This window comes from Uloborus diversus, unplaced genomic scaffold (assembly GCF_026930045.1).
Source record: "Uloborus diversus isolate 005 unplaced genomic scaffold, Udiv.v.3.1 scaffold_14, whole genome shotgun sequence".
NCBI lineage: Eukaryota > Metazoa > Arthropoda > Arachnida > Araneae > Uloboridae > Uloborus > Uloborus diversus.
Window position 1 is genome coordinate 4,981,037 of NW_026558098.1, and position 27,098 is coordinate 5,008,134.

At 36.0% G+C, this 27,098-nt stretch overlaps 2 protein-coding genes across 2 annotated transcripts; both read left to right on the forward strand.

Annotated features, from left to right (window-relative positions):
- Window positions 1–9,945: 9,945 nt before the first annotated feature.
- LOC129232859 (zinc finger protein 271-like) lies at window positions 9,946–10,710 on the forward strand. Its single transcript, XM_054866958.1, has 2 exons — window positions 9,946–10,183; window positions 10,466–10,710. Exons 1-2 carry the CDS (start codon window positions 9,946–9,948, stop codon window positions 10,708–10,710), a joined length of 483 nt encoding a protein of 160 aa, XP_054722933.1.
- An 8,847-nt stretch (window positions 10,711–19,557) lies between these two features.
- On the forward strand, window positions 19,558–24,042 carry LOC129232860 (zinc finger protein 678-like). Its single transcript, XM_054866959.1, has 3 exons — window positions 19,558–19,629; window positions 23,204–23,426; window positions 23,720–24,042. The coding sequence occupies exons 1-3, from the start codon at window positions 19,558–19,560 to the stop codon at window positions 24,040–24,042; spliced, it is 618 nt and encodes a 205-aa protein (XP_054722934.1).
- The last annotated feature ends 3,056 nt before the right edge of the window (window positions 24,043–27,098 follow it).

Sequence of the window (27,098 nt, forward strand, 5' to 3'; positions counted from 1 at the left end):
ACCACTAACGACTATCAGCTGCCAAAAACCAAGCCAAACTAGGGGCCCTCTTCGTGGATCTAAAGCCCTAGATCGTAGCTTAAGCAGCGACACGTCCGCCATCTTGGGGCTAAACGATGCTCTCCTCTGTCTGCTATGGTGGAGTCGCGTGATTTGTTTCTTGATTGTGAATTCACAAAAACCAAGCTAAACTAGGGGCCCTCTTCGTGGATCTAAAGCCCTAGATCGTAGCTTAAGCATCGACACGTCCGCCATCTTGGGGCTAAACGATGCTCTCCTCTGTCTGCTACGGTGGAGTCACGTGTTTTGTTTCTTGATTGTGAATTCACAAAAACCAAGCTAAACTAGGGGCCCTCTTCGCGGATCTAAAGCCCTAGATCGTAGCTTAAGCAGCGACACGTCCGCCATCTTGGGGCTAAACGATGCTATCCTCTGTCTGCTACGGTGGAGTCGCGTGTTTTGTTTCTTGATTGTGAATTCACAAAAACCAAGCTAAACTAGGGGCCCTCTTCGTGGATCTAAAGCCTTAGATCGTAGCTTAAGCAGCGACACGTCCGCCATCTTGGGGCTGAACGATGCTCTCCTCTGTCTGCTACGATGATGTCGTGTGTTTCGTTTCTCGATTGTGAATTAACATGGAGTTAATAAGAAACCACAATTAAGTAGCAAAACACGCTACTTTTCCACAGCAGGCATAGACAGAGCCTGATTACCGCAGGGGCATGCGGGGCACAGGCCCCTCCTCTTAGATTTCGGGGGGGGGGGGGACCAAAATCCACTTAATTTATCATTCTTATTTAAAATAAATGATGATTTCACTCTGAATCTAGAGTACAGTGGTATCATTGATATTTTTGCAAATGCCAAGACAAGTTAAAAAATCTCTTATTTATTGATAAAAAATCCCCTTAAAAATTTCATCTCTTTGCAAATCCCAAAACCACTTAAAATTTAGTCTGTATTTACCATTAAAAGTTATATCATAGATAATTTTGATGTTTACGATTTACTGCAACCGGCAAAGTTTAACCACATCTCATTTAATTATCGAATAATATATCTTTTCTACTTTTTAAATGTATATACTATATTGTGATATGAGGTACCATCAAATTTAGCATGGTTCTGTTAATACGCAAGTATCCAAATATTTTATAACTTCATTATATTGAATGAGGGGGTGGGGTCGGGGCACGGAATGAATTTCATGCCCAGTGTCTTCAAAAATCTTTGTCCGGCCCTAGGGGGTCCTGAAATAGAAATGTGCCCCATGTCGAATTTCAGAATGATCGGGCTCTGGGCATAGAAGAAAGCATCTTTAGCCCCAAGATGGCGGACGTGTGTCTACTTAAGCTGCGATTCAGGGCTTTACGTGGATCAACCGTCGGGCACCAGTATCGCTAGAGAGGTGGAGTGAGGTGGAGAGAAGTACAATCAATAACCTAAGGCTTCATGCTAAAAATAGGGGGTAAGGGCAGAAAAGAAGTGAGAAAAAACGTATTATAAATATATTATTCAAAGGTGTGTTTTTGTCCATTAGATTAAAAAAAAACTTAGTTTCCCTGTGTAGCTACTTTATTTTATAATTTATATTTATTATTATTATTATTTTAATTATATTTATTTATTCATTACATTCACTCGAGTTTTATTTTCGGTGCACTATTTCTTATCTTATACAGGGTGTTTCAAAATGAATAGCGGGGTTTTAACACGTTATAATATTTATTACACCAAACTTACAGCCACAAGTGATATATCAAATGAAAGAAAAACTCGCACAGTTTTACATAATAGCCTACAAGTGTTCAATGTGAGCACCATTCATCACTCGGCACACGTCAAGACGATATGCGAGTTCTTCCCAAACTTTGATGAGTGTCTCATTAGTAATTGTTGCAACAGCTGTTTCAATCCTGTTCTTAATTCGGGAAGGTCGGCTGGCAGTGGAGGCACATACACACGGTCCTTAATAAACCCCCACAGATAGAAATCACACGGCGTTAGGTCGGGTGACCGTGGAGGCCATGGGAAACAAGCCCTGTCATTAGGCCCCTTACGGCCAATCCAGCAATCGGGTAAAGTTAGGTTAAGCCAATCGCGTACCTCATTATGCAAGTGAGGCACGCACCATCTTGCTGAAAGATAAAACACAAAACGCTAGCTTATTGCAGCAGAAACATTCAACGCGCATGCGCACTGATGCCAACAAACAAAACTTTTTGAGTTTTTCTCTCATTTGATACATCACTTGTGGCTGTAAGTTTGGTGTAATAAGTATTATAACATGTTAAAACCCCGCTATTCATTTTGAAGCACCCTGTATATCCTTTGTATTTTAAGTTATTTCTCATAGACCCTAAGACTTTTCGTTTCTTTTCAGCAATGATATGGAATGCATGTTTTTGGATCTGAACAAGCATGATGCCAAAATTGGATGCCCTCCGTATTAATACACATTTACTAAGAAATTCGATAAAAGAAATTGTTTGAAAAAGCGTATTCAGAAGTTCCGACTGTAATTTGTTCAGACAGTTAGCATTATTTAGCAGTTAATATTTCAAGCAATGTAAACATTCGAATTCTGGTATGTCTCGTTCTTGCTTAGACTGACATCTATTGATCTTAATATAATAAAGTGGATGAGTTAATGAAGGTGATCGGTGAAAATATATGGAAGTGTTCATCAGTTATGAGAGAATATACTGTGAATTCTGCACTAACAAGAAATAATTTGATAAGCAAGAGTTTATTTAATAACTCACGGCTTTAATTTTGTCCTGAGTTCTAATATCAAAGTGGAAAAGGCGGAAAGAAAATAATAATATAATGACTCACTTGATTTTTAATTATAATTTTATTCTACATGCCAGCAAAAGATGATTTAACTAAACAAAGACATTGCGAAAAAGCAAGAACCATGTAATAAAAAAACTGCTAATCAAAAGAAGACTAAGGTTTGCTGTCTGACCCGAAACTTCTCGTTTGATCTCCGTTAAAAACTTCACCGCGTTTCGTGCAATCAGCAGCAATTACAGTTCTAATCTACATGCCAGCAAAAGGTGGTTCAAATAAACAAAAACATTGCGAGGTAGCTAAACAATAACAAAAAAAGCTACTAATCAAAAGATGACAAAGGTGTCTGTCTAACACGAAACTTCTCGTTTGATCTCCGTTCAACATTTCACCGTGTTTCGTGCAATCATCAGTAATTATAGTTCTTATCTACATGCTAGCAAAAGGTGGTTCAAATAAACAAAAACATTGCGAGGTAGCAAAACAATAACAAAAAAGCTACTAATCAAAAGATGACAAAAGTTGCTGTCTGTCACGAAACTTCTCGTTTGATCTCCGTTCAACATTTCACCGTGTTTCGTGCATTCATCAGTAATTATAGTTCTTATCTACATGCCAGCGAAAGGTGGTTCAAATAAACAAAAACATTGCGAGGTAGCAAAACAATAACAAAAAAGCTACTAATCAAAAGATGACTAATCGAAACTTCTCGTTTGATCCCGTTCAACATTTCACCGTGTTTTGTGCAATCATCAGTACCAGGAGTTTAAAACTCATGTATTTATCGTTCTCATGTTTCCCACTTTGTTAAGAAGACCTTGTGCTACATTTATAACTTACTAAATATCGATTCACCCAATTACGAGGGATAAAGTGTGTCGTATTCAAGTTGCAAAAAGCATAATTGCGTTGTTTTGAATTCTCAGATCGCATAAAAATAGTCCCTTAGCAGCACAACAGTAGTTTTGCTTTTCTAAACAGAAAGTAAAAATGCTGTAAAACTAAAAACTGTGATGTAAAAGTCTTTGTGTGTGCAAGAAATATGACTAGAAACCGAATATATACTTCTACTTATGAAATCACGTTCTTTAAAATTTAATTTTGTGTCTGTTTTGCGATAGATCTTCGTCGCAATTTCGTTTTCTAAATCCAAGTATCGTATCCATCGAACCATCTGAAAAGATAAACAAAAAGGAATGTTTGTGAATCTTACCTGGAAAAAACACTTAAAATATGAACACTCTGAAATAATATCTAAGAATAAAGGCTATGAAAATTTTGTTCCTTTTTACAGCCAAAGCCGTTTTAAAGTTTGATTGACGATCTATAGCTAGAATTACTGTGCTTTTTAAATTTTTGCTTTAACGGTTTTTACGCCGACACAAAGTTCTTATTTGAAAAAAAAAAACTTTTCTAGTGGAAAGAGTTTTTAAATGTTTTAGGACGGAAAGTACATTGAAAAACCCCTAATATTGTGAGCTCATCGGACTCGCACACGTTTTGGCAATGGAACATCTTTCGGAGATACATGATGCTGGAAACCAGTTTTCGTGCGAACAGGCCCCAAAATCATTTTCTTTCTCTTCTCGCTTTAAGATGCACACCCGATACCACACTGGCGAGAAGCCAGTGCGACAAGCCGAGAAGTATCCCTGCACGGATTGTTCAAAGGCATTTTACACAGCTTCACTTTTGAAAAGACACGTAATCAGAACCCATACTGGACAGGAACTACATTCCTGTGAAGCTTGCTTTAAGGAATTCAACAACGCTTACAGTTTAAAAACCCATTTGCAAAGCCATGCGCCGTATGCCTGTGAACATTGCTTAAAGATATACTCCCAAGCTTCTAGCTTAAAGAGGCATCTGAGGATTTGTTCCGAGGCATTCTCCGACGATACAAATTTTAAAGCAAGCCCGAGACCCCATGCAAGCGAGAAACCTTATTCCTGTGAACAGTGCTCACAGGCGTTTTCCGCTTCTTCACATTTAAAGTCACACCTGAGAATACACAGTGGCGAGAAACCACATTCCTGTGAATATTGTTTGAAGACATTTTCCACCATTGGGGGTTTGAAATCGCATCTGAGAACCCATACTAAGGAGAAACCTTATTCTTGTGAGCACTGTCCAAAAGTATTTTCCCACCCTACTAGCTTAAAGAGACACCTGAGAATCCACACCAACGAGAAACCTTACAGCTGTGAAATTTGCTCTAAAGCATTTACCAACGGTTCACATTTAAAGACACACTTGAGAATTCATACTGGCGAGAAACCGCATTCCTGTGACCATTGCTCTAAGGCATTTTCCGACGGTACACATCTAAAGGTTCACTTGAGAATCCACAGTGGCGAGAAACCTTTTTCCTGTGAGTATTGTTTGAAGACATTTTCCAGGGTTTCGCGCTTAAAATCGCACGTGACAATCCATACTAACAAGAAACCTTATTCCTGTGAACATTGCTTGAAGACATTCAGCGACATGCCAGGACTCAGAAGACATCTGAGGACCCATACTGGTGAGAAACCATATGCCTGTGAAGTTTGTTCTAAGAAGTTTTCACAGTCGGTACACTTGAAATGGCATTTGCGAACCCATACTGGTAAAAAGTCAGTTCTGTGAACATTGCTTGAAGACATTTAGCGACATGCCAGGACTCAAAAGACATCTGAGGACCCATACTGGTGAGAAACCATATGCCTGTGAAGTTTGTTCTAAGAAGTTTTCACAGTCGGTACACTTGAAATGGCATTTGCGAACCCATACTGGTAAAAAGTCAGTCCTGTGAACATTGCTTGAAGACATCTAGCGACATGCCAGGACTCAGAAGACATCTGAGGATCCATACTGGTGAGAAACCATATGCCTGTGAAATTTGTTCTAAGAAGTGTTCTCAGTCGGTACACTTGAAAAGGCACTTGCGAACCCATACTGGTAAAAAGTCAGTCCTGTGAACATTGCTTGAAGACATTTAGCGACATGCCAGGACTCAAAAGACATCTGAGGACCCATACTGGTGAGAAACCATATGCCTGTGAAGTTTGTTCTAAGAAGTTTTCACAGTCGGTACACTTGAAAAGGCATTTGCGAACCCATACTGGTAAAAAGTCAGTCCTGTGAACATTGCTTGAAGACATTTAGCGACATGCCAGGACTCAGAAGACATCTGAGGACCCATACTGGCGAGAAACCATATGCCTGTGAAGTTTGTTGTAAGAAGTTTTCTCAGTCGGTACACTTGAAAAGGCATTTGCGAACCCATACTGGTGAAAAGTCAGTCCTGTGAACATTGCTTGAAGACATTTAGCGACATGCCAGGACTCAGAAGACATCTGAGGATCCATACTGGTGAGAAACCATATGCCTGTGAAGTTTGCTGTAAGAAGTTTTCTCAGTCGGTACACTTGAAAAGGCACTTGCGAACCCATACTGGTGAGGAGTCAGTCCTTCGAACATTGTTTAAAGACATTTAGCGACATGCCAGGACTCAGAAGACATCTGAGGATCCATACTGGTGAGAAACCATATGCCTGTGAAATTTGTTCTAAGAAGTGTTCTCAGTCGGTACACTTGAAAAGGCACTTGCGAACCCATACTGGTGAAGAGTCAGTCCTTCGAACATTGTTTGAAGACATTTAGCGACATGCCAGAACTCAGAGGACAATTGAGGATCCATGCTGGTGAGAAACCATATGCCTGTGAAATTTGTTCTACGAAGTGTTCTTAGTCGGTACACTTGAAAAGGCACTTGCGAACCCATACTGGTGAAGAGTCAGTCCTTCGAACATTGTTTGAAGACATTTAGCGACATTCCATTACTCAGAGGACAATTGAGGATCCATGCTGGTGAGAAACCATATGCCTGTGAAGTTTGTTCTAAGAAGTTTTCTCAGTCGGTACACTTGAAAAGGCACTTGCGAACCCATACTGTTGAAAAGTCAGTCCTGTGAACATTGTTTTAGAGCACTTCCCGAACTGTGGTCCGCGGGCTCCTTGTGGGTCCCACGCAATATTTGAAAAGAAATAATAATAATGCTAAAGGATATTCAGATAAGCTTTTGCATTTGAAAACAAGAAATACCAACCCCTCATTGAAAAAACAAACCCCATTCTTGCACTAGTCACAACTTAACCTTTGTGAATTTCCGTATTTTGCATTATGCAGTCACCAAAACGATAAAACGAAGCGATCTTAATGCCAAAGACATTCGACCGCATGCACCAAAACTTAAACCAAATACATTAAAATTGTGCCATCTAAAACAACGTGTCACTCTTCCAAATAATTCGATGCTCTACTTTGAATTTTATGATTTTGTTAACCATTGAAACAACGTGTCACTCTTCCAAATAATTCGATGCTCTACTTTGAATTTTAATGATTTTGTTAACCATTGATTTCTGTCTGTTTTATTTGATTTTTGTACTACAGAAATTCTAAATAAACTTCAGCCCTGTACACTACCGACCTCGTGTTTTTTTAAATAGCAATGTTCCTATGTAATTAGTAATGGCTAGTGATCTATTTACTCTAATGACAAGGGTCCGCAGTGAATATTGGTTTATGAAACTGGTCCGCTGCTTTTAAAGTTTGGGAACCTGCTTTAGAGGTTTTTCGGGCGATTCAATTTTAAGAATCAATTCCGGCGGGAAACTAAATACCTGTGAATTCTTCTCTGAGGAATTTCCTCGGCTACCTTTACTGAAAGCACACTTAATTACCTATTCTGAAAAAAAAAAAACCTTATGCCCCTGATTTTTCTTCAAAGGTAATTTCTTATCAGACCGTACTAAAAGCATATTTGAGACGATTTTAAGAGAAGTTAGATTACGTTCTAGAACTTAAGATAAGTTTAAGGACTGCGATTTTTTTATTCGTTCCACTTCTTGTTATCCCCGACTTTTCCCCCTTGTCACAAATCCACAAATGATGTCAAAGCGGGCATCTCATTTGTGGGTGAAACCCTTTGGTGAATAAAAAAGTCAAGTCCAGCCATGGCCACCACTCAATACTTACTGGTCGTTGCAATCGTTGAATCCCATGGCAACAAAGAGGGCGCTACAGGGCGCACCCGTTTTCAATTTCTTTGCCATTGATTGGTGGATGCAGTGCTACTCTGTAGCGCCTCCTGCGGTCAAAATGGGCGACGTCCAATCAAAATTAAACAAACTTTAAAACAATGACATTGATTGGTTGATGCATGAGCTGCATTTGTTCAACACTGAAAAGTCAAACATTGTCAAGGCCCGTTAAGCGCCAGCGATATCTAGTGGGGCCATGGTCAGGCACACTGGTCGTGTCTTTGACTTTGTCTTTCAATCTGTTTGCTTACTGACACCATTGCTGAATTGATACTAAATATTGCTTGTATCTTTTACCGGATGGCTTTTAAAAAATCATTCAAGGTGGATCTATTTAAATGTGGCATAAACTAACTGAAAGGAAAGAATTTATATTACATAAACTGGTAGCGAAACCTAACTTTTGGTTTAAAAAATTAGTATAAATACATTTATGCGTAATTTATAGCCTATGTCACTCAGTAAGAACGCAGCTTCCATAAAGTGAAAGATTTTTTTCAAATAAGTGCAATGGTTCCGGAGATATAAACATAGAAATCTCTCTCTTTATAATATTAGTATAGATTTTATATTTATGTTATGTATATGATACTGTAATGTTCCTCTGTGACTTTAACAGGGTACATGTGTGTAATCAATGTCCAAGAGTCCAGATAAATACATGTTATATTTTATTTTTAAAACATTAACACACTGCACAAATGCAATATAATCTTTTTTTAATGGAGTACACTACTGAACTATATTTTACCACATTCATTTCGAGGTGTTTATTAATGCACGTTTATTCTTTTATGCAGCTATAGTCTGAACTGCTTGATATCGGATTCCAACCGTGGGGATGTCTGATGTTTATTATGTGTCAGCATACACAGTCGTTTGAATTCATCCAAGAATCGGATCCAACCATGGGGATGTCTGATGTTTATTATGTGTCAGCATACACCGTCGTTTGAATTCATCCAAGAATCGGATCCAACCATGGGGATGTCTGATTTTTATTATGTATCAGCATACACCGTCGTTTGAATTCAACCAAGAATCGGATCCAACCATGGGGATGTCTGATGTTTATTGTGTGTCAGCATACACCGTCGTTTGAATTCATCCAAGAATCGGATCCAACCATGGGGATGTCTGATGTTTATTATGTGTCAGCATACACCGTCATTTGAATTCATCCAAGAATCGGATCCAACCATGCGGATGTCTGATTTTTATTATGTATCAGCATGCACCGTCGTTTGAATTCATCCAAGAACTGAATAAATTGTTTGAACTAATGGAACTCAACTGAAGTATTTCTCGCATGTCTATGAAATGAAGTGAAGAAGCGACGACACCCCTGCGAAAATGTATATTCTGGCATCTTCAGCTTTACAGTTAAGATATATGAGCGTTGATGCTGTCGCATTATCCTTAATTTTGTGCTCGCTGTTCGTAGACCTTTTTCTAATGGTTCACTTTTAATGTAGCCAAGTTCTCTTTTGCAGCAATGAGCTGGACTACATGATCTAAAGCATGAAGTTTCGAACCTAACTGCATGCGAAAATTCTACCCGAAATCCATATTCGGGCATTATTGTTCAATACCATCGGAACCGTTTCCGTAACTTTAAAAGTATTTTCTTTTTCTAAAAGAACATGCTTAAACACATATGATTTGACCATTTTAAAAATAATTTGACAAAGTTTAATATTTTTCAACAGTTATTTTAATCGGTGCGCAGATTGGAATTCAGTTTTTACGCTTCTGCACATGACACCACAAGTGATGAAATGCCATTCAATGATGCCATTAGCATACAGAGCAAATGATCATAACCTGGCAACGTGGTTGACAGCAAATTGTAAACATTTAGAGCGGCAATGGAGCAGCGCGCCAAAATACATAACTTGTGACGTACGCCTTATTTCCGAAATCGATAGTTAAAAAATGAAATAAAAATAGCTGTTGGAAAAATAAAAGTTTTTCTAAATCCATGTTTTTTTTTTGCTTATTCTAGCAATTTTAGTGACTAAAAGTAGTACTTTTGACTGAAGAAAACAACCTCTTCAAAGGGACATGAGTGTCCAGGCTGACGAAAAACGTTACCCGTGTGAGTATTGTTTAAAGACATTTTCTCAAAATTCAAATTTAAAGACACATCAGAGAGTCCATACTGGCGAAAAACCATTTTCATGTGACATTTGTTCAAAGAGATTTTCCCAATTTTCAAGCTTAAAGAGACACGTGAAAAGTCATTCCGGCGAGAAACCGTTTTTATGTGACATTTGCTCAAAGACCTTTACTGAATATTCAAGTTTGAAAACACATTTGAGAATTCATACTGGCGAGAAACCTTATTCATGTCAAGATTGTGCGAAAAGATTTAAAGACTTTTCACATTTCAGAGAACATTTAAGAATCCACACTGGCGAGAAACCATTTGCATGTGACATTTGCTCAAAGACATTTACTTACATTACAAGCCTAAGGAAGCATTTAAACTCCCACACAGGCGAAAAACCGTTTTTATGTGACATTTGTTCAAAGACATTTTTACAGTCTCATGACTTAAAGAGACATGCAAGAATTCACACAGGCGAAAAACGCTTTTCATGTGACATTTGCTCAAAGACATTTTCTTTCGCTTGCAATTTAAAAACTCATTTGAGGATCCACACAGGCGAAAAGCCTTATTCGTGCGACTACTGTTCAAAACAGTTTTATGACTGTTCAAATTTCAGAGTACATTTGAGACTCCACGCCGGAGTGAAACCTTCTGCATGTGAATCAAAATCAGAAACGTTTCTGGAAGATCATGATGATCAACCACAATGTGCTTAGTTTCTGCCCTTGTGCTGCCATAGTTGGCGAAAGATAAGAGAGTTTCCCGCTGAAAAGTAACAAGGTAAAACATCTTGGGGCCGTGGTAGCATTGATCGGTAAGGCATTGGACTTGGGACCGGAGGGTCTCGGGTTCGATCCTCACTGGTCGAAGACCCACCGTCGTCATTAATGGTGACTGGGCGACGTTAAATATGCTCGTGGTCACGATGTCCTCCAAGTGAAACGATACCTCTGGGGGTGACAGACTAGGAAGTTATTCGGCTCCTGGCCTGGTTCTAAATTGTCTCGAACTGTCCATAGATGACACCACCATCTATTGTGTTGTCTTTGTACTGTCCTGGAAAAACAAATCCTGGAAACGTTGTAGATTAATAGAGGTATAAGCTTCCTTAGTGGAATATCAGAAACCTCAATCTGTGAGTAAAGAAAGAAAGAAAACACCACTAGGGGCCACTTCAAAGTTTGAAACGCGCTTGTATTAGCCACAGTTAAGTATATTTTTAAACTGTGGGTCTACAATATTAATTACCTCTCTTAAAACTCAATGTGAGTTAAAATAATCATAAATTATCCAACGTATTGAAGCTCAAAACATGCAAATTATTACAGACACGTGTTTTGGTGTTACGAGGAACACCTTTTTCAATGCAAAGAAGTGTGAGCTACTGGATGAAAAGTCATCCGAGAAAAGCAACACGCTGGAACAAGAGATAGTATAAATATCAAAAATCAGAAATTAAACAAAACAAAAAAAGATAAAATGACAAGTTTATTATGTAATTCCCATCAGGAAAAAAACCGTTAAGTAATTAAAAAAAAAAACCCATAAACAATTTAAAAAAAATTTTTTTTTCCTGATGGGAATTTTTTTTTTCCATTGTTTAAGGGTTTTCTTTGAAATTTATTACTTAACGATTTTTTTTCTGATGGGAATTATGTAATAAATTTGTCATTTTATCTTTTTTTTGTTTTGTTTAATTTCTGATTTTTGATCTTTATACTATCTCTTGTTCCAGCGTGTTGCTTTCTCGGATGACTTTTCATCCAGTAGCTCACACTTCTTTGCATTGAAAAAGGTGTTCCTTGTAACACCAAAACACGTGTCTGCAATAATTTGCATCTTTTGTGCTTCAATACGATGGATAATTGATTATTTTAATTTTCAGCACATTCGTTACTCAATGAGAGTATTATAGCCCAACTCCTTCCTTAATCTTCCCATTTTCTAAAAATGCCAGAATTTCAATTTGATTAATACTTTCCAACTCTACCGTTTTTAACGGGAGACTCCCATTTTTTACTTCCATCTCCCGATTTCCCGTTTTTTACCATTTTCTCCCGTTTTTGCAGTTTTTTCAATCAATCATCAAAAAGTTTCACTTTCTTCTCGATAGATGGCGCTCTTTTCTAGCCCTCCACCACCATGAGGGGAAAAGAAATTTTCCGATTAATAACTCATTTGGTAAAAATTTATTTTTGGAAGTTTTCCACACTGTATGTTCAACGCAACACGTGCTTTGCCGAAAATTGCAGCAGATTTCAGTCTTTTGGCATCTTGAAAATATTTCAATAAGTTTCAAAGTTTGAAGTTATTTTAACATGTCTTACCCTATACCTACGTATTTTACATTTTATTTTAATAAAATATTGATTTTTTTTTTGGATATTGATAATTAAAATTTGTAGCGACTTTTTTTGGTAGAGACTAAAATATACAAAATGTTAAGCAAATTTACTCATTATTTGTTTTTTCCTTTTGCGGTATTTTTTATTTCTCTTTCTGCTACCAATTAGCTTACATCTGCAAAAAATCCTCATTTCACTTTAAATGTAGTATTCATATTATTTAAAATTATAATTTAATAATTTTGTTGTAAAATATGTCGCTGGTGAATCCCCTATTTATTAACTAGTTGAATCTCCTGTTTTTTTTTTCTTCGAAGATTGGCAAGTATGTTAATGTTTTATCCACTTTTTCCCAAAACTCAAATTTGATCCAGTACTGGCTACTCCAAAATCTGAAAATTTCAGTTGTTGCCATCTGAAATTCTTCCTTCCGAAATACAGTCAACTGTCGATAACTCAAAGTCCCAAGGGACCGGCTAAATCGTTCGAGGTATTGATTGTTCGACTTATGTGAAGTTTCCACAATTGTCTCAAGGATTTGGGACCCAATGAAAACTTCGAGATAAAGGAATATTCGAGTTTCGACCGTATTTACATTTTACTTACATCAAGTTACAAGTTCAAATAACTGAAGAATAAAATTTAGTATATAAGTTTAGTTGCTTGACTTTTTATTAATTACGACTTTTGATATTTATTTTTAAAGCTACAAATGAAACTAATACCATAGTTTGCTTTTATTCCGATTTGCAGGTGAAAATAAATATATTAAAATAAAAATATGCACTTAAATGAAGTTAATGTGTCATTTTTGCTTCAGGCCAAAAAAAAAAAAAAAAAGACTATCCTTGTACATGAAATACACCGCCAGCTCAGTCATTTCAAACCCGAGGACTGCAGTTTCGTGCTTATTAGCACTCATCAGCCCGGCATAGGAAAGTGACTGAGCTGGAGATGGAAAACCTCTTAAGAAAGCCAAGAGCGCCAAACAAACTGGTAGCTAATATAAAATCAGCACAGACCAAACGAGTGACCGAAGCAATGGTTCGGTTCAACTCGAAGATTGAAGGCAAGACATGATATATTCTGGTATATTGATGAGTGCTAATAAGCACGAAGCTGCAGTCCTCGGCTGGAAATGACTGAGCTAGCGGTGTATTTCATGTATTTCTGCTTTCGCCCTGGCTAATGGGCGGTAATTTACTGACTATCCTTGTGTTCTCATCATAGAGCCACCGGTTACCCCATTTGGCTGATTTGATGCTCAATTCGAACACAAGCCGCAAGGTCTCCAAGTTTTCCCGATCGACAGTCTGTCCGATCGTCTGGTGCCGAATCAAAAAATATTCAAGGATGTCACAGTGACGTGTCATTTACATTTACATCGCCACCTTTACTACCACGTTAATCGTACAAACGAATTTAGACAGTTTGTTTTTGGAGAAATTTTTTTTATTTTTTTTTTGGGGGGGGGGAGGGTACTTGCTTTTTGGGGGGATGTTCGTGAAATTTAGGAGGTTGGGCTCTTGCTCTTAGGGGGCTGGGCATCCCTGGGGTGCAGAGATTTTGGTGTAGGGAAAAAAATGATTCTTACCAATTCATACTAGCTACCCGGTTGGAAGATAAGTACTCCAGTTAGCAAAACAAGTCAGTGTAAATAAGGAACAGTTTTTCCTCCAAATTTACCCTACGCTCCTCCCATTCTATGTTCTAAGTATCTGTGAGGGCCGTGGTAGCCCGATCGGTAGAGTGTTGGATTCGGGGCCGGAGGGTCCTGATTTCGAACCTCGATGGTCGAAGATCCACCGTCGTCATTAAAGGGGACTGGGCGACGTTAAATATGCTCGTGGTCCCAATGTCTTCCAAGTGAAACGATACCTCTTGGGGCGCTAGCACCAGGTAGCTATTAGCTCCTGGTCTAGTTCTAAATTTTCATTAAGTGTTCGATCCGGTGATGGTGCTGCCATCTATCGGTATAAAAAAAATAACGGAGGCAAGGCACTTAGTATGCAGTCCTCGACATAAATACAGTTGTAGTAAGTTGTGACTCGGAATCGAAATCGAAATTCCCGATCGACAGTCTATCCGATCGTCTGGAACCGAATCAGAAAATATTCAAGGATGTCACAGTGACGTGTCATTTATATTTACATCGCCACCTTTACTACCACGTTAATCGTACAAACGAATTTAGACAGCTTGTTTTTGAAGAAAATTTTTCTTTTTTTTCGGTGGGGGCACTTCCTTTTTTGTGGGGGGGGGGGGAATCGTGAAATTTAGGAGGTTGGGCTCTTATCTTAGGGGGCTGGGCATCCCTGGGGTGCAGAGATTTTGGTGGCGGTGAAAAATGATTCTCACCGATTCATACTAGCTACCCGGTTGGAAGATAAGTACTCCAGTTTGCAAAACAAGTCAGTGTAAATAAGGAGCAGTTTTTCCTCCAAAATTACCCAACGTTCCTCCCATTCTATGTTCTAAGTATCTGTGCTTTTTACTCGCAACCGTCAGAATCTCCGAAGCGAGATTGTTTACTCCGTAGCGTGCGATTTGTTGAGAATGATTTTTGCGAACTTCATAAGTCGACAAATTTTACGTGGCTGAGCTAGAAGTTTTGATTGAAAGATTTAGAAGTCGTGAAGAGGAATAATATTTCTTCGTTGATGCTTGGACATACATACTGACTCATACACCTGACCTCGGAAGTTGTTGCACTTGGAACTTAATGTCAGATTGAAAATTTTAATCGATTATCCAGTAAGTTTTTAGATTGTTTTGAAACGTAACGTACATAATGCTTAGAATTTTTTCGTTAAATTACATTCATTGCATTAAAAAGTATTATTCAATCGAAAACATTGACTGCAAAGTGCTAGTGCATTGTGAATCTATATATATATATTTTTTTTTTTTTTTTTTTTTTTTTGAAATATTTTGCGGTAGCATTGAAATAAAAAAAAAAAAATTGTTCATAAAATTTCTCACGACCAAACGGCACGACCTAGAGGGTCACGGATTTGGACAAAATTCTTGCTATAGGTCCATTCCCACTAGATATGAGTGCAGGTAAAGCGGTTTGACTGCATAGGTCCTAGTTTCTCTGCAACGAGGATCCAAATTTGCTAGTTTGACCCCAGAAAGGCAATGGCGTTTCCATTGGAATTTCAGAATTCGACACTATGTTCGATCTCTCAACACCTTTGGCATCTTTTGTTAGTAAATTGAGTATAAGGGAGAACACAGATTTATTTAAGGGCATTATCTAAGTTATTTAAAAAGTCGAAACGATCGTGTATTTTTGTACTTTAGTGTGCCATGTGCAATAAATCATCTCTTCTCCCATTTTTTGCTTTTCAATGTGGGATACATTTGGTAGCAGACAATAAATATCCAGTTAAAGTAAATGCTTTTATTCGCATTTCCAGAGCTCGAATACGCTACCTTGCGGTGATTTACAAAACTGCCGAAAAAGCTAAAACATTGCGTTCCACGTGTTCATTTTGGGCAAAACAAACAGTTTGTTGTTATGTGTTTTTTTTTTTTTTTTTTTTTTTTTTTGCGTAATTCATCATTTGGAATCGTCATTCGCAACAGCATAACATCAAAAATATCTGATATAAACTGAGTACACATTTTATTTATCTTGTTCTGAGTGAATTTGAATAAATATCAGTTTTTCAATTAGATGAAAAAAAGCGGACTTAACAACATTGACTGGACATTATAGGGCCATACTGAAAAATTGCTGCTTTTCCTTAACCTAATTCCACATAAATGATTTAAATAATCTTGTTACTATAGCATCCAACTGAAATGGACAGTATGCAAATAAATTTTCTTGAAAATACTTATCGCAGAACAGATTGAAAAATCCAGAAAGAACGTTAAGAATTTGAACAATAAAAAATAAAAGCTTGGAATTTTTATCGCTAAAATATCGCGCCAAATTTACTTTATTGCTCTGCAAAAGCTGACATTATCGGTGGAAGAATTTCGCCAAAAATCTGTTTATAGGGTTATGGGGTTAGTATTGTGTGAAAGAATAATGTATCTTGAAAATATTTCGCATATCAGTTAAATCATTTCCGTGACGAATGAATTAAATGCATGATGATTTCTTTTGATATCCAATCATATAGTCATAGAAATAAATTATCTAGTGTTAAATGTTACGCTTGACATTCTGTCACGTATGTGCACTATGTGACAAAAATGTCAACAAATGCCGGAAATGTCACGAAACTGGACATAATATGTACTAATGTATAGAAAAAATAGTACAAAATGAAAATGCTGTTCGAAGCGAACCAAAAATTTATGAATACCGAATTCAACATCGTGAAAATGGCAGCTTCAGAACAACTTACTGTGTGTTCTGCATTATTTTTTTACTTTCGTAATACTTTTTGATTTCTAATCTCTTTCTACATGGGTCAAAATAACCAAAAGACTTTGAAAAATCTTTTCAAATGAATAAAGAACAAAAAATCATACCTGCGAATAAAAATTTCTGTCATTTCCCAAGTTTAGAAGCAAATTTATACGTTACGGCGTGCGTTTGTTTTAGTTTTTTCGTCCGCCATTAGACAGTGACTGCAGCGTCCCCTACAGTTTGTTGGAGTTGCGAATTAGCAAACGATCAGTACTTTTTACTGGCAGACGATTAATATAAAACAAAATTAATTCCATTTGCAAACAATGGATATCCTGTAACTATGTTATTTTGGCATTCAAGTAAGTGAAATTAAAAGTAGTAACCAATCTGTATTTGAGAACTGTTTTTTAAAAATTAGTGTTCAAGGTAATTAATTTAAAAAAAAGCATGCAGAGGGCTTATACTATAGTACAATAGTAGAAAAAGCGATAAAAATGGTAATTTTAAAGGTAACTCCATTGCATTTCTGGGTCCAAATTATCAACTTTGGACCCCCTTTGCAGCTGAACTAGGGCCTATGCAGTCAAACCGCTTTACCTGGGCTCATACCTAGTGGGAATCGACCTATATCTAGGATTTTGTCCAAATCCGTGACCCTCAAGGTCGGGCCGTTTGGTCGTCAGATCTGGGCAAGGGAACCTAAGATGTCAAACTTTTAATTTTAAGAATGTGTTTTTTTTTTTTTTTTTTTTTTTTTTTTTGTGATTTCAACTTCTGCAATTGGTTTATTATTCATTAAAAAATGTGCAAAATTTGTCAACAGCTGCTACTAAAAAAATGTTTTGTTTGTAGTATGTAAGATACAATTTATGCAGATAGTATAAGACAGATTAGCTGAAAAGATTTATAAAAGTGATCTTTAACTCGTTGCTCCTGGACTTGCTGTGTAGATTTCACTTTTTTTTTCTGAGTAATGCTAGTGCATCAAATGGAACTTATTCTGTTTTAATGTAATAGTGATTTACATGAGAAGTTTAGCCTATCGGATTTTTATTAACAACAGCAATTTACAGCTCTCACGCTCTGTTTACAATATCTCTTTTGAGCCAGATACAGTTCGACCTCGATATCTCGAATCTCTCGAAACAGGAGAAGAATTCGAGATATTGAGTTTTTGAGTCGTCAAGGTTTTGAAAAAATTACACCACTAAATCACAATTACACACACATATGCAAGATACATTCATATATATATGTACAATAGGATTGCTTTGAATTACGATAAATAAGTTAATCTTCAATATTTTAAATGATTTGAAATTTAATAATTGTCGAAAGTGTACAAGATGAAGTTTTGAAATGAACAACAATTTTGACTTTATTTTTTTTAATCTGAAAATTTTAAAATTTTAATTTTCTCTTCAACCAGTAGCCCCAACACTTTCAAAAACTTTTTGCCAACATTTTGTAGGAGTTAAAAAAGCAGAATGGTAATAATGAGAAACGCATTTTCCATTTTCGCTTGAAAACTGACGAAAAATCAACCTCTCTGTCCCCAAAGTGGGCAACATCTTCATAAGAAATGAATGAAGATTCTCAACTCTGGGGAAAACACTAAGACTACAGCACCCCCTTCATGCTCACACTCCCCTATTATCTTGCCCCAATTCCCAATTCTCGAAATTTCCAAGAAAAGGGATGAAAAACTTGAAGCAATTGTCTTTGGAACTGGTTTTACTACAAAATTTGCTCAAAAAAAACAACAATTGAAATTTATTCCTGTGCAAAAATTTCGACGCATCAAAGGATTTCCAAAAATAAATTTTGAGATAACTATGGAAAATACATGGGAGTTTTTATGGATAATGCGGGAGGAAATTTTTTTCCAGACATCAAGGGTTTCGAGATATCAAGGATCGACTATTACATGTGTGAGAAACTATTCCCCAAAATATAGAATATTACTAGCTGACCCAGCCACACGTTGCTGTGGCTGAGAATGGAAATAATTTTTTACTAATTATTTTAAGACGATCAAATTAATATTTTTGACAAAACTCAAAAAAGTTCAGTCGATTTTCAAATCACAGGGAATTGAGAATGGTCGAGTTAATATTTTTGACGAAGCTCAAAAAAGTTCAGTCGATTTTCAAATCACAAGGAATTGAGAATGGTCAAAGTAATATTTTTGACAAAGCTCAAAAAAGTTCAGTCGATTTTCAAATCACAGGGAATTGAGAATGGCCGAGTTAATATTTTTGACAAAGCTCGAAAAAGTTCAGTCGATTTTCAAATCATAGGGAATTGAGAATGGTCGAGTTTTGCCGAAGTAGGAACTTATTACATTTAGTAAGTACAATGACTAAAATTTCTGTAGTAAAAGCATTACTCACTATACTTACGTTTAGTAAATTTAGTAAGTACTTACTTCGGACAAACGTGCAAAATAACTTGAAAGTGTACGTAAAGTACCGGAATGTTGAAATTTAGCATTAACCAACATACAAATTTTTGTATGTACATTTTATTCATCTAAGCTTTAACTATAGTTTTTGATCAATGACTTCTCACAAAATATACCAAATAAATTGATAAGCTATAAAAATGGAATTTTATAAATAAGGTAGATAACATTGATCTCGAACTATTTTTTCGATTATTTTAAATTACTAAAATTGAATATTATCTTTGTACTAATTTGTTCACAATATATTTGTTAATCTGTCTTTTGCTAACATGAATAGATTTGACGGTTTTTCCTTTAAACTTTCCCGTCAAAATTGTTGCTTCAATAATATTTCCGGTGATCGTTTTGATAAAAATACGTGTATATTTGCGAAATTCGGATGGGTTTAAGTTATGGAGAAGATTTATTGGTGAACCAATTTTTACCTGGAGATTGTGTGGTGTCATTCCTGGTATATCCAGAGAATTTAAAATTCAGTTGGAAATTTTACGGATTCGTTCTCATCAACAATTGTATCGATTGATTTAAATGACTTCAAATTACTGGGCAATAAATGTTGCATCTAAAAAATAATTGTGCCTGCATCAACATTTCTTGCTGCCAAAATAGTGCAATAACAGAGGCAATTATGATTTAAAAAAAAAAAAAAAAATATCCGGGAATGCACTCTCAATAAGTTCACTTTTCGTCTCAACGGCAATGCAGAAATTGTCTGGCTATTTGATGTAGCTTATTTTGATACAGTTAAATTTCACCCTTTCCAATATACAGCAACTGCTTAGAAAATACTTGGGCGAATATGTCATTTTGCATTTGTACTCGCATGTTCATGGTCAATCGCATTATCTCGACATCTATATATATATAAAAATGAATGTTTGTCTGTATGTCAACCATAAACTCAAAAACTAACCGGCAGATTTGGCTGAAACTTTCACCGTTTGTTATTTTTGGTACTGGCAATGTTTATAGACCAGTTCGAAAAAAATCCGATCGATAGTTCCTTTTTTATTTCCCCGGGGCAGTAGCCCCACCTGACCTCCCCTAAATCCGGCCCTGCCTGAAAGTGTTAAAAAGCCATTCAGGCCCGTGTCCAGGATTTCATAAAGGGAGGAGTTGAAACATTTTGCCTTTGTAACTTACGTTGTCAAAGGAAAACTAACTATATATGTTGAATGGTTCATTTTAGTTCAATAACTAGGCTTTTTTTAAACGTTTTGTGTGTTTTTTTAAAAGAAATCTTATTTGTTCGGTTGAACATTTTGTAAAAGCGGAAAAAAGTCACACATATTCCTTTTATGCCACCTAATGTTAGTTTCTTTTTTTTTTCTCTTGTTTTTCCATCAAATAACATTGAACAGGAATTTAATGAAAACAAAAATTTTATTTAAAAAAAAATGCTGTTTCGCATAGAAACATTTTTGTAATGTGTGAAACGACTAATTCATCCAACACTAAAGACGTACCAAAAAAAACCTAATAGTAAGCAAAGTAACCATTTTCCCTGCCCCTAAGTTTTTTTTTTTTTTGGCTACATCATTGTCTAATATTCTTTTAAATAATTTTCCCCTGCATGCTTACACCATTGCCGGACTCTTCAGCCATTCCTCCATCGATAATTTTTTCAAGCACTTAGAAGCGAAGGTGCTTGGGAATCCTACAATTGAGGAAAATGTTAATTGTTAAAGATGTGGAAATATTAAAGAGGGTGAATACTGTATCAAAGTTCAACTCTAAAATTAATTAAAACTTAAAATATGTTTTGGAAAATCGTTTAATGATTCATTGATTTCTTTTTCAATGGGAGGGGTTTAACCCCTAAAACCCTCCCCTTGGACACGGCTCTGCATCCGATACTTTGATATATATCAGAATATTTTGATATATATGCATACATCCGATATTTTCGACCCGTGAAAGTTAGGATATTTTGTAAAAATTTTATTATGGGGCCCCTTTGTTGTGGAGGCCCCGGGGCAGTAGCCCCACCTGACCTCCCCTAAATCCGGCCCTGCCTGAAAGTGTTAAAAAGCCATTTATTGTTAATGTTTGGCCATCAATTATTGTCAGCTCTAGAATACACTCTTTTTCTGAAATAACACTTGATCCTTGCACCGGAAATTTAAAATTATGCTGTTCAGTAAAATTCTGGTGCGATTTAAAAGATGAATGTTCTCAACTGTCACGAAATTCCGTGGTGACACGTTTACTATTTGAAACTAAATTTATGTTCTCAACTTATTGATCGTCAAAAACTAGGTATCACCACCGACTCATTGCTGAACCCGATTCGCAAATTACCTGATTTGAATGCTACCGGGGTGTAACGTAGCAGGCCTTCTCGTGGTGCACCCTGGATAACGCTAAATCAGCTACAGCGTCTGCCGCTCTCCTTGTGATCGGCATTTGTGAAAAAAATTTGAATGCTACTTTCATTCATTAAGTCTGATATTAATGATGTATCTGTCTTAGTAAAACCTTATATCATTAAAATTAAAAGTCTAATTCTGTCTGAAACGAGTTATCGACGTTTCGAGAAATTTGTGTTAAGTTTGAAATGACTTTTTTTTTCTCCCCTTCAGTCGAAATTATGAAATATTGGACTAAAAATGTTGATATTTGGTACACAGCGTACTATGGTAAAGGGTATCTTATAGACAAAATTTTGAGTTTGTAGAGAAAAATTAAAAGAGTTATGGCACGTCCAATATTCCGGACTTATATTTTTGAAATCAATATTTCATATACAAAAACGATAAAATACCGAACAAACTTCATCATAAAATGTTTTACAAACAATTATAAAACATAATATAAGCGTTTGAAACGATTAATTAAAGATTATTTTTTTAAAAAAATCAGGAAAAAACCTCGCTTTTCAGATGAAAATCCATGGTGGGAAAAATGAGCCACTCTCTACCTCTCAATCCTTATATGTCAGTGTTGTCAATCCCAAAACGAAAAATTATTTCACAGATTATAACAAGTAGAATGTAAAAAGTCAACTACAAAAAAAATCAACTAATTAAATCAATCATTAAATGATAAGCAGCTTCATAAATTGTATGTCCGGTATACCGGACACCAAGTCTGAAGGGGTTAATTAAAAAATATTTTTTTCAGTAAAAAAAAATTGTTGGAAATAAACCAATTTTAGAATGTTATATAAAAACTATATACTATTGAGGGAAAAACGGGTTCCACAATAAAAGTCAACATTCGAAATGGTTCATTTTATTAAACATATTAAGAAACACTATAATGTAATGAACCTACCTCGTGTGTTTAAAAATGTTTTTTTTTTTAATGTAGCCTAATTCTTTTTTGCAGCAGCAATAAGTTGGACTGCAGGATCTGAAGTTTCGAAGCGATTGCAAGGGAAAAATGGTGCCTGTGGAAATCCATTTTCCGGCAGTATTGTTCTACAGCTTCACACTTAAAGCGGCATGAGTGTCCACCCTGGCGAAAGGCTTTTTCCCTGTGAGTATTGCTCAAAGACATTTACTCAATCTTCAAATTTAAAGACACATCGGAGAGTTCATACTGGCGAAAAACCGTATTCATGTTACACTTGTTCAAAAACATTTTCTCAATCCTCAAATTTAAAGACACATTTAAAGACGCATTTAAAGATCCATGGTGGCAAAAAACCATGTGTGTGTGACATTTGTTCAAAAGCATTTTTAAACACTTCGGACTTAAAGAGACACATTAGTACCCACTTTGAGGAAAAACCATTCGCGTGTGACATTTGCTCAAAGACATTTGCTCAATTTTCAAATTTAAAGACACATAAAAGAGTCCATAGCGGTGAAAAACCGTATCTGTGTGAATATTGTTTGAAGGTGTTTTCAAGTGCATCAAACCTAAAGTATCATGTTACTACCCACACTGGCGAAAAGAAATTTTCGTGTGACATTTGTTCAAAGACTTTTTCTCAATCTTCTCACTTAGAAGATCATAGGAAAGTCCACACGGGCGAGAAGGGTTATCCGTGTGAATACTGTTCGAAGTCGTTTTCAAAGTTTTCAAATTTAAAGACGCATTTGAGGATTCACACCGGTGAGAAACCGTTTTCATGCGAATATTGCTCGAAGGCTTTTGCTAATGCTTCGGACGTGAGGAATCATGCCAGGACCCACACTGGCGAAAAACCGTTTGGATGTGACATTTGTTCAAGGACATTTTCTCAGTCTTCAAGCTTAAGCAGACACAAAAGAGTGCATGTTGGCAAAACACCTTATTTGCGTGAGACATTTGTTCAAAAGCATTTTTAAACGCTCCACACTTAAAGAGACATATTAGTACCTTCGAGGAAAAACCATTTGCGTGTGACATTTGCTCAAAGACATTTGCCCAATTTTCAAATTTAAAGTCGCATGAAAGAGTCCATAGCGGTGAAAAACCGTATCTGTGTGAATATTGTTTGAAGGTGTTTTCAAGTGCATCAAACCTAAAGTATCATGTTACTACCCACACTGGCGAAAAGAAATTTTCGTGTGACATTTGTTCAAAAACTTTTTCTCAATCTTCTCACTTAGAAGATCATAGGAAAGTCCACACGGGCGAGAAGGACTATCCGTGTGAATATTGTTCGAAGTCGTTTTCTAAGTTTTCAAATTTAAAGACGCATTTGAGGATTCACACCGGTGAGAAACCGTTTTCATGCGAATATTGTTCGAAGGCTTTTGCTAATGCTTCGGACGTGAGGAATCATGCGAGGATCCACACTGGTGAAAAACCGTTTGGATGTGACATTTGTTCAAGGACATTTTCTCAGTCTTCAAGCTTAAGCAGACACAAGAGAGTGCATGTTGGCAAAACACCTTATTTGCGTGAGACATTTGTTCAAAAGCATTTCTAAACGCTTCAGACTTAAAGAGACACATTAGTACCCACTTTGAGGAAAAACCATTTGCGTGTGACATTTGCTCAAAAACATTTGCTCAATTTTCAAATTTAAAGACGCATAAAAGAGTCCATAGCGGTGAAAAACCGTATCTATGTGAATATTGTTTGAAGGTGTTTTCAAGTGCATCAAACCTAAAGTATCATATTACTACCCACACTGGCGAAAAGAAATTTTCGTGTGACATTTGTTCAAAGACTTTTTCTCAATCTTCTCACTTAGAAGATCATAGGAAAGTCCACACGAGCGAGAAGGACTATCCGTGTGAATATTGTTCGAAGTCGTTTTCTAAGTTTTCAAATTTAAAGACGCATTTGAGGATTCACACCGGTGAGAAACCGTTTTCATGTCACATTTGTTCGAAGACTTATGCTAATGCTTCGGACGTGAGGAATCATGCGAGGACCCACACTGGTGAAAAACCATTTGAATGTGACATTTGTTCAAGGACATTTTCTCAGTCTTCAAGCTTAAGCAGACACAAGAGAGTGCATGTTGCCAAAACACATTATTCGCATGAACAATGTTAGATATTTTACAGCACTTCAAAACAGAAAATGCATTTGAGAGCCCCAGCCCATACAAGACAAAAGCCTTGTGAGGTATTTTCTGAAGCTACAAACTTGAAGACGTATTTTGCAAGTCACTGATAAAGAGTCATAATGTCAAAAAGCATTTACACAATCCTAGCATCTGAAGAATATGAGAATCCGTACTTTGTGTGAATTTTGTTTAAAGGTAGTTTCTCATGCTGTAAGCTTAAAACAATGTATGATATGTGAGGATTGGGGTAATTTGCATCATGGTTGGCTTTCTGCCGGCAGAAATTAGTTTTTGCCGTGCCAGTGGCAGAAACTGGTTATAACCGGTAAATACTGACAGAAACTGCCTAAAACTAAAAAGTATCTTTTATAAGTCAAGTCATTACTAAATGATATCTGTTTAGGTAAAAAAAAAATTAACTTTATTTCATCATTGTGAAAAATAAGATCCATTGCTAGTGCCCTTGATTTAGTTTAGAAAGAGAACTTTTCAATCCCAGATGCTCGTAATATCTGTATTAATCTAACAAAGGACAAAATTGTAATAAAAATAAAATAAAGGGATAAAAATAAATCAAAAAGGATAAAAATAAAATATTTTTTCCCTGTGTTTGAGATACATTTGAAATAATTCAGGGGAAATTATTTTTTAGGTCTCGCAATGGCCCTGCATATATGCGTCTTGGGCAAGTTACATAAAAAGCGTTCCTATTTTTTATTTGTCTTGGATATTAACCAACTTCAAATTTTGACAAAACACAATTGTAATTGTTTCTGAAAAAAAAATGTTTAAATTTCATGTTTTCATCGAACATTAAAACTTTTTTTTTTTGCATTTACGGAGGGGGGGCGGGGGTGACACCACAAATAACCATCCCGAGTGTCACATATTCTAGTTATGCCACTGTTTGTATTTAATGACACAGCTTTGCGAAACAACATTGGCCCCATTTCCCGAAACATTATAAGAATATTTTTAAGTTTCTCGTTTGTGCATGTTAAATTGGGAAATTGCTTAGGTTTTTGAAATCACTTTTTCTAAGAGGCAACTGTCGCAAATTTGGCAGAAAGTGGTTTTTGCCATGCCGGTTTTAAGCAGTTTCTACCAGTGGTTTTAACTGTCTCTGCAGAAACTTGCCAACCCTGATTTGCACAAAAGTTCATTTTTCTATTAAATGAAATTGAAACTAATTAATTTATGTATCTACAAAAATGTAGAGACATAAATAGCATCATTATCTGTGATTGTTTGCTGAACATATACAGTATAACTTTGATTTAATGATATCCGATTTAACGACTTCCTCAATTTAATGATACATTTCACTGGTCCGTATTTAACTGTATTGAATGCATATGCGATTAATAATATCCGATTTAACGACTTCCTCAGTTTAATGATACATTTCACTGGTCCGTATTTAACTGTATAGAATGCATATGCGATTAATAATATCCGATTTAATGACTTCCTCAATTTAATGATACATTTCACTGGTCCGTATTTAACTGCATTGAATGCATATGCTCCTTGATTTAACAATAACTTTTTCCAGTCCCTTGACAATCGTTAAAATGGGGTATACTGTACAGAAGAGTCTCTTTATCTGAACATCCAAAGGGCAATTCCATAATAAGGTCAACCAGATGATCAAATTTTCAAAATTAAAATTTCTAACAAATAAGGTATCATTTTAAAGGTAAAGAGTTGTATATTTTGAAATGCCTATCTAAAATTTGATGACTTCAGTTATAAATAAGTTACAGGAGGTTAAACTAAGGTCAACATCTTGAGTATTTTCAAACCATATTTGGCAACTCTCAAAGAAATTTTTTTTCCAAAAAATACATACTAATATTATGAATTGAGATAAATAACCATTTAAAGATACAATGTGTTGCTGGTGATGTTGCAAAAATGTGTCAAAATATAATTCATTTTGATTTGTAAAAGAATTCCTGTAGGGCACATTAATTGTTTTACGTCTGACACCAAAATGTGCAAATAATTATGCTGAGTCAATAATTTTAAAGGTACATGCATGTATTTTTGGGTACAAAGTAAGATTTTCAATTTCATTAATGTAACCTACTTACATTTTGTAACAAGTGAATATTTTTCACTAAAATCTTGATGTCGGACGCAAAAAATATTTTACTTCCGACACTGTTACATTCCATTAAACAGCATAATCTTTGACCTAGAAAAAAATTCTACGAAACCCAAATATATGCAAAACCAATCACTGTTATGAACTATGACATGATCTATGTAAAAAAAGTATGAAAACCATATGCATATTTTAGTTTTTGAGGGGTGACCCACTTATCCCAGTGACCCACTTCCCCCAATCAACCCTACTTTTGAATTTACTTCGTAAATTTTGTTTCAGTATATGTAACCTTTATTTTACATATTTATAACTGTAATCATTGTTATGTATTTACGCTTAAGAGCAATATTTTACG

Excerpts from the sequence above, each read along its gene's own strand:
- LOC129232859 (XM_054866958.1), top strand. The coding sequence starts at position 9,946 with ATGAGTGTCCAGGCTGACGAAAAACGTTACCCGTGTGAGTATTGTTTA. Across the intron at positions 10,184-10,465 it reads GACCTTTACTGAATATTCAA|GCGAAAAACGCTTTTCATGT; the intron begins GTTTGAAAACAC and ends GAATTCACACAG.
- LOC129232860 (XM_054866959.1), top strand. The coding sequence starts at position 19,558 with ATGGGTTTAAGTTATGGAGAAGATTTATTGGTGAACCAATTTTTACCT. Across the intron at positions 19,630-23,203 it reads ATTGTGTGGTGTCATTCCTG|TTTTCAAATTTAAAGACGCA; the intron begins GTATATCCAGAG and ends TCGTTTTCAAAG. Across the intron at positions 23,427-23,719 it reads TGGCAAAACACCTTATTTGC|AAGATCATAGGAAAGTCCAC; the intron begins GTGAGACATTTG and ends CTTCTCACTTAG.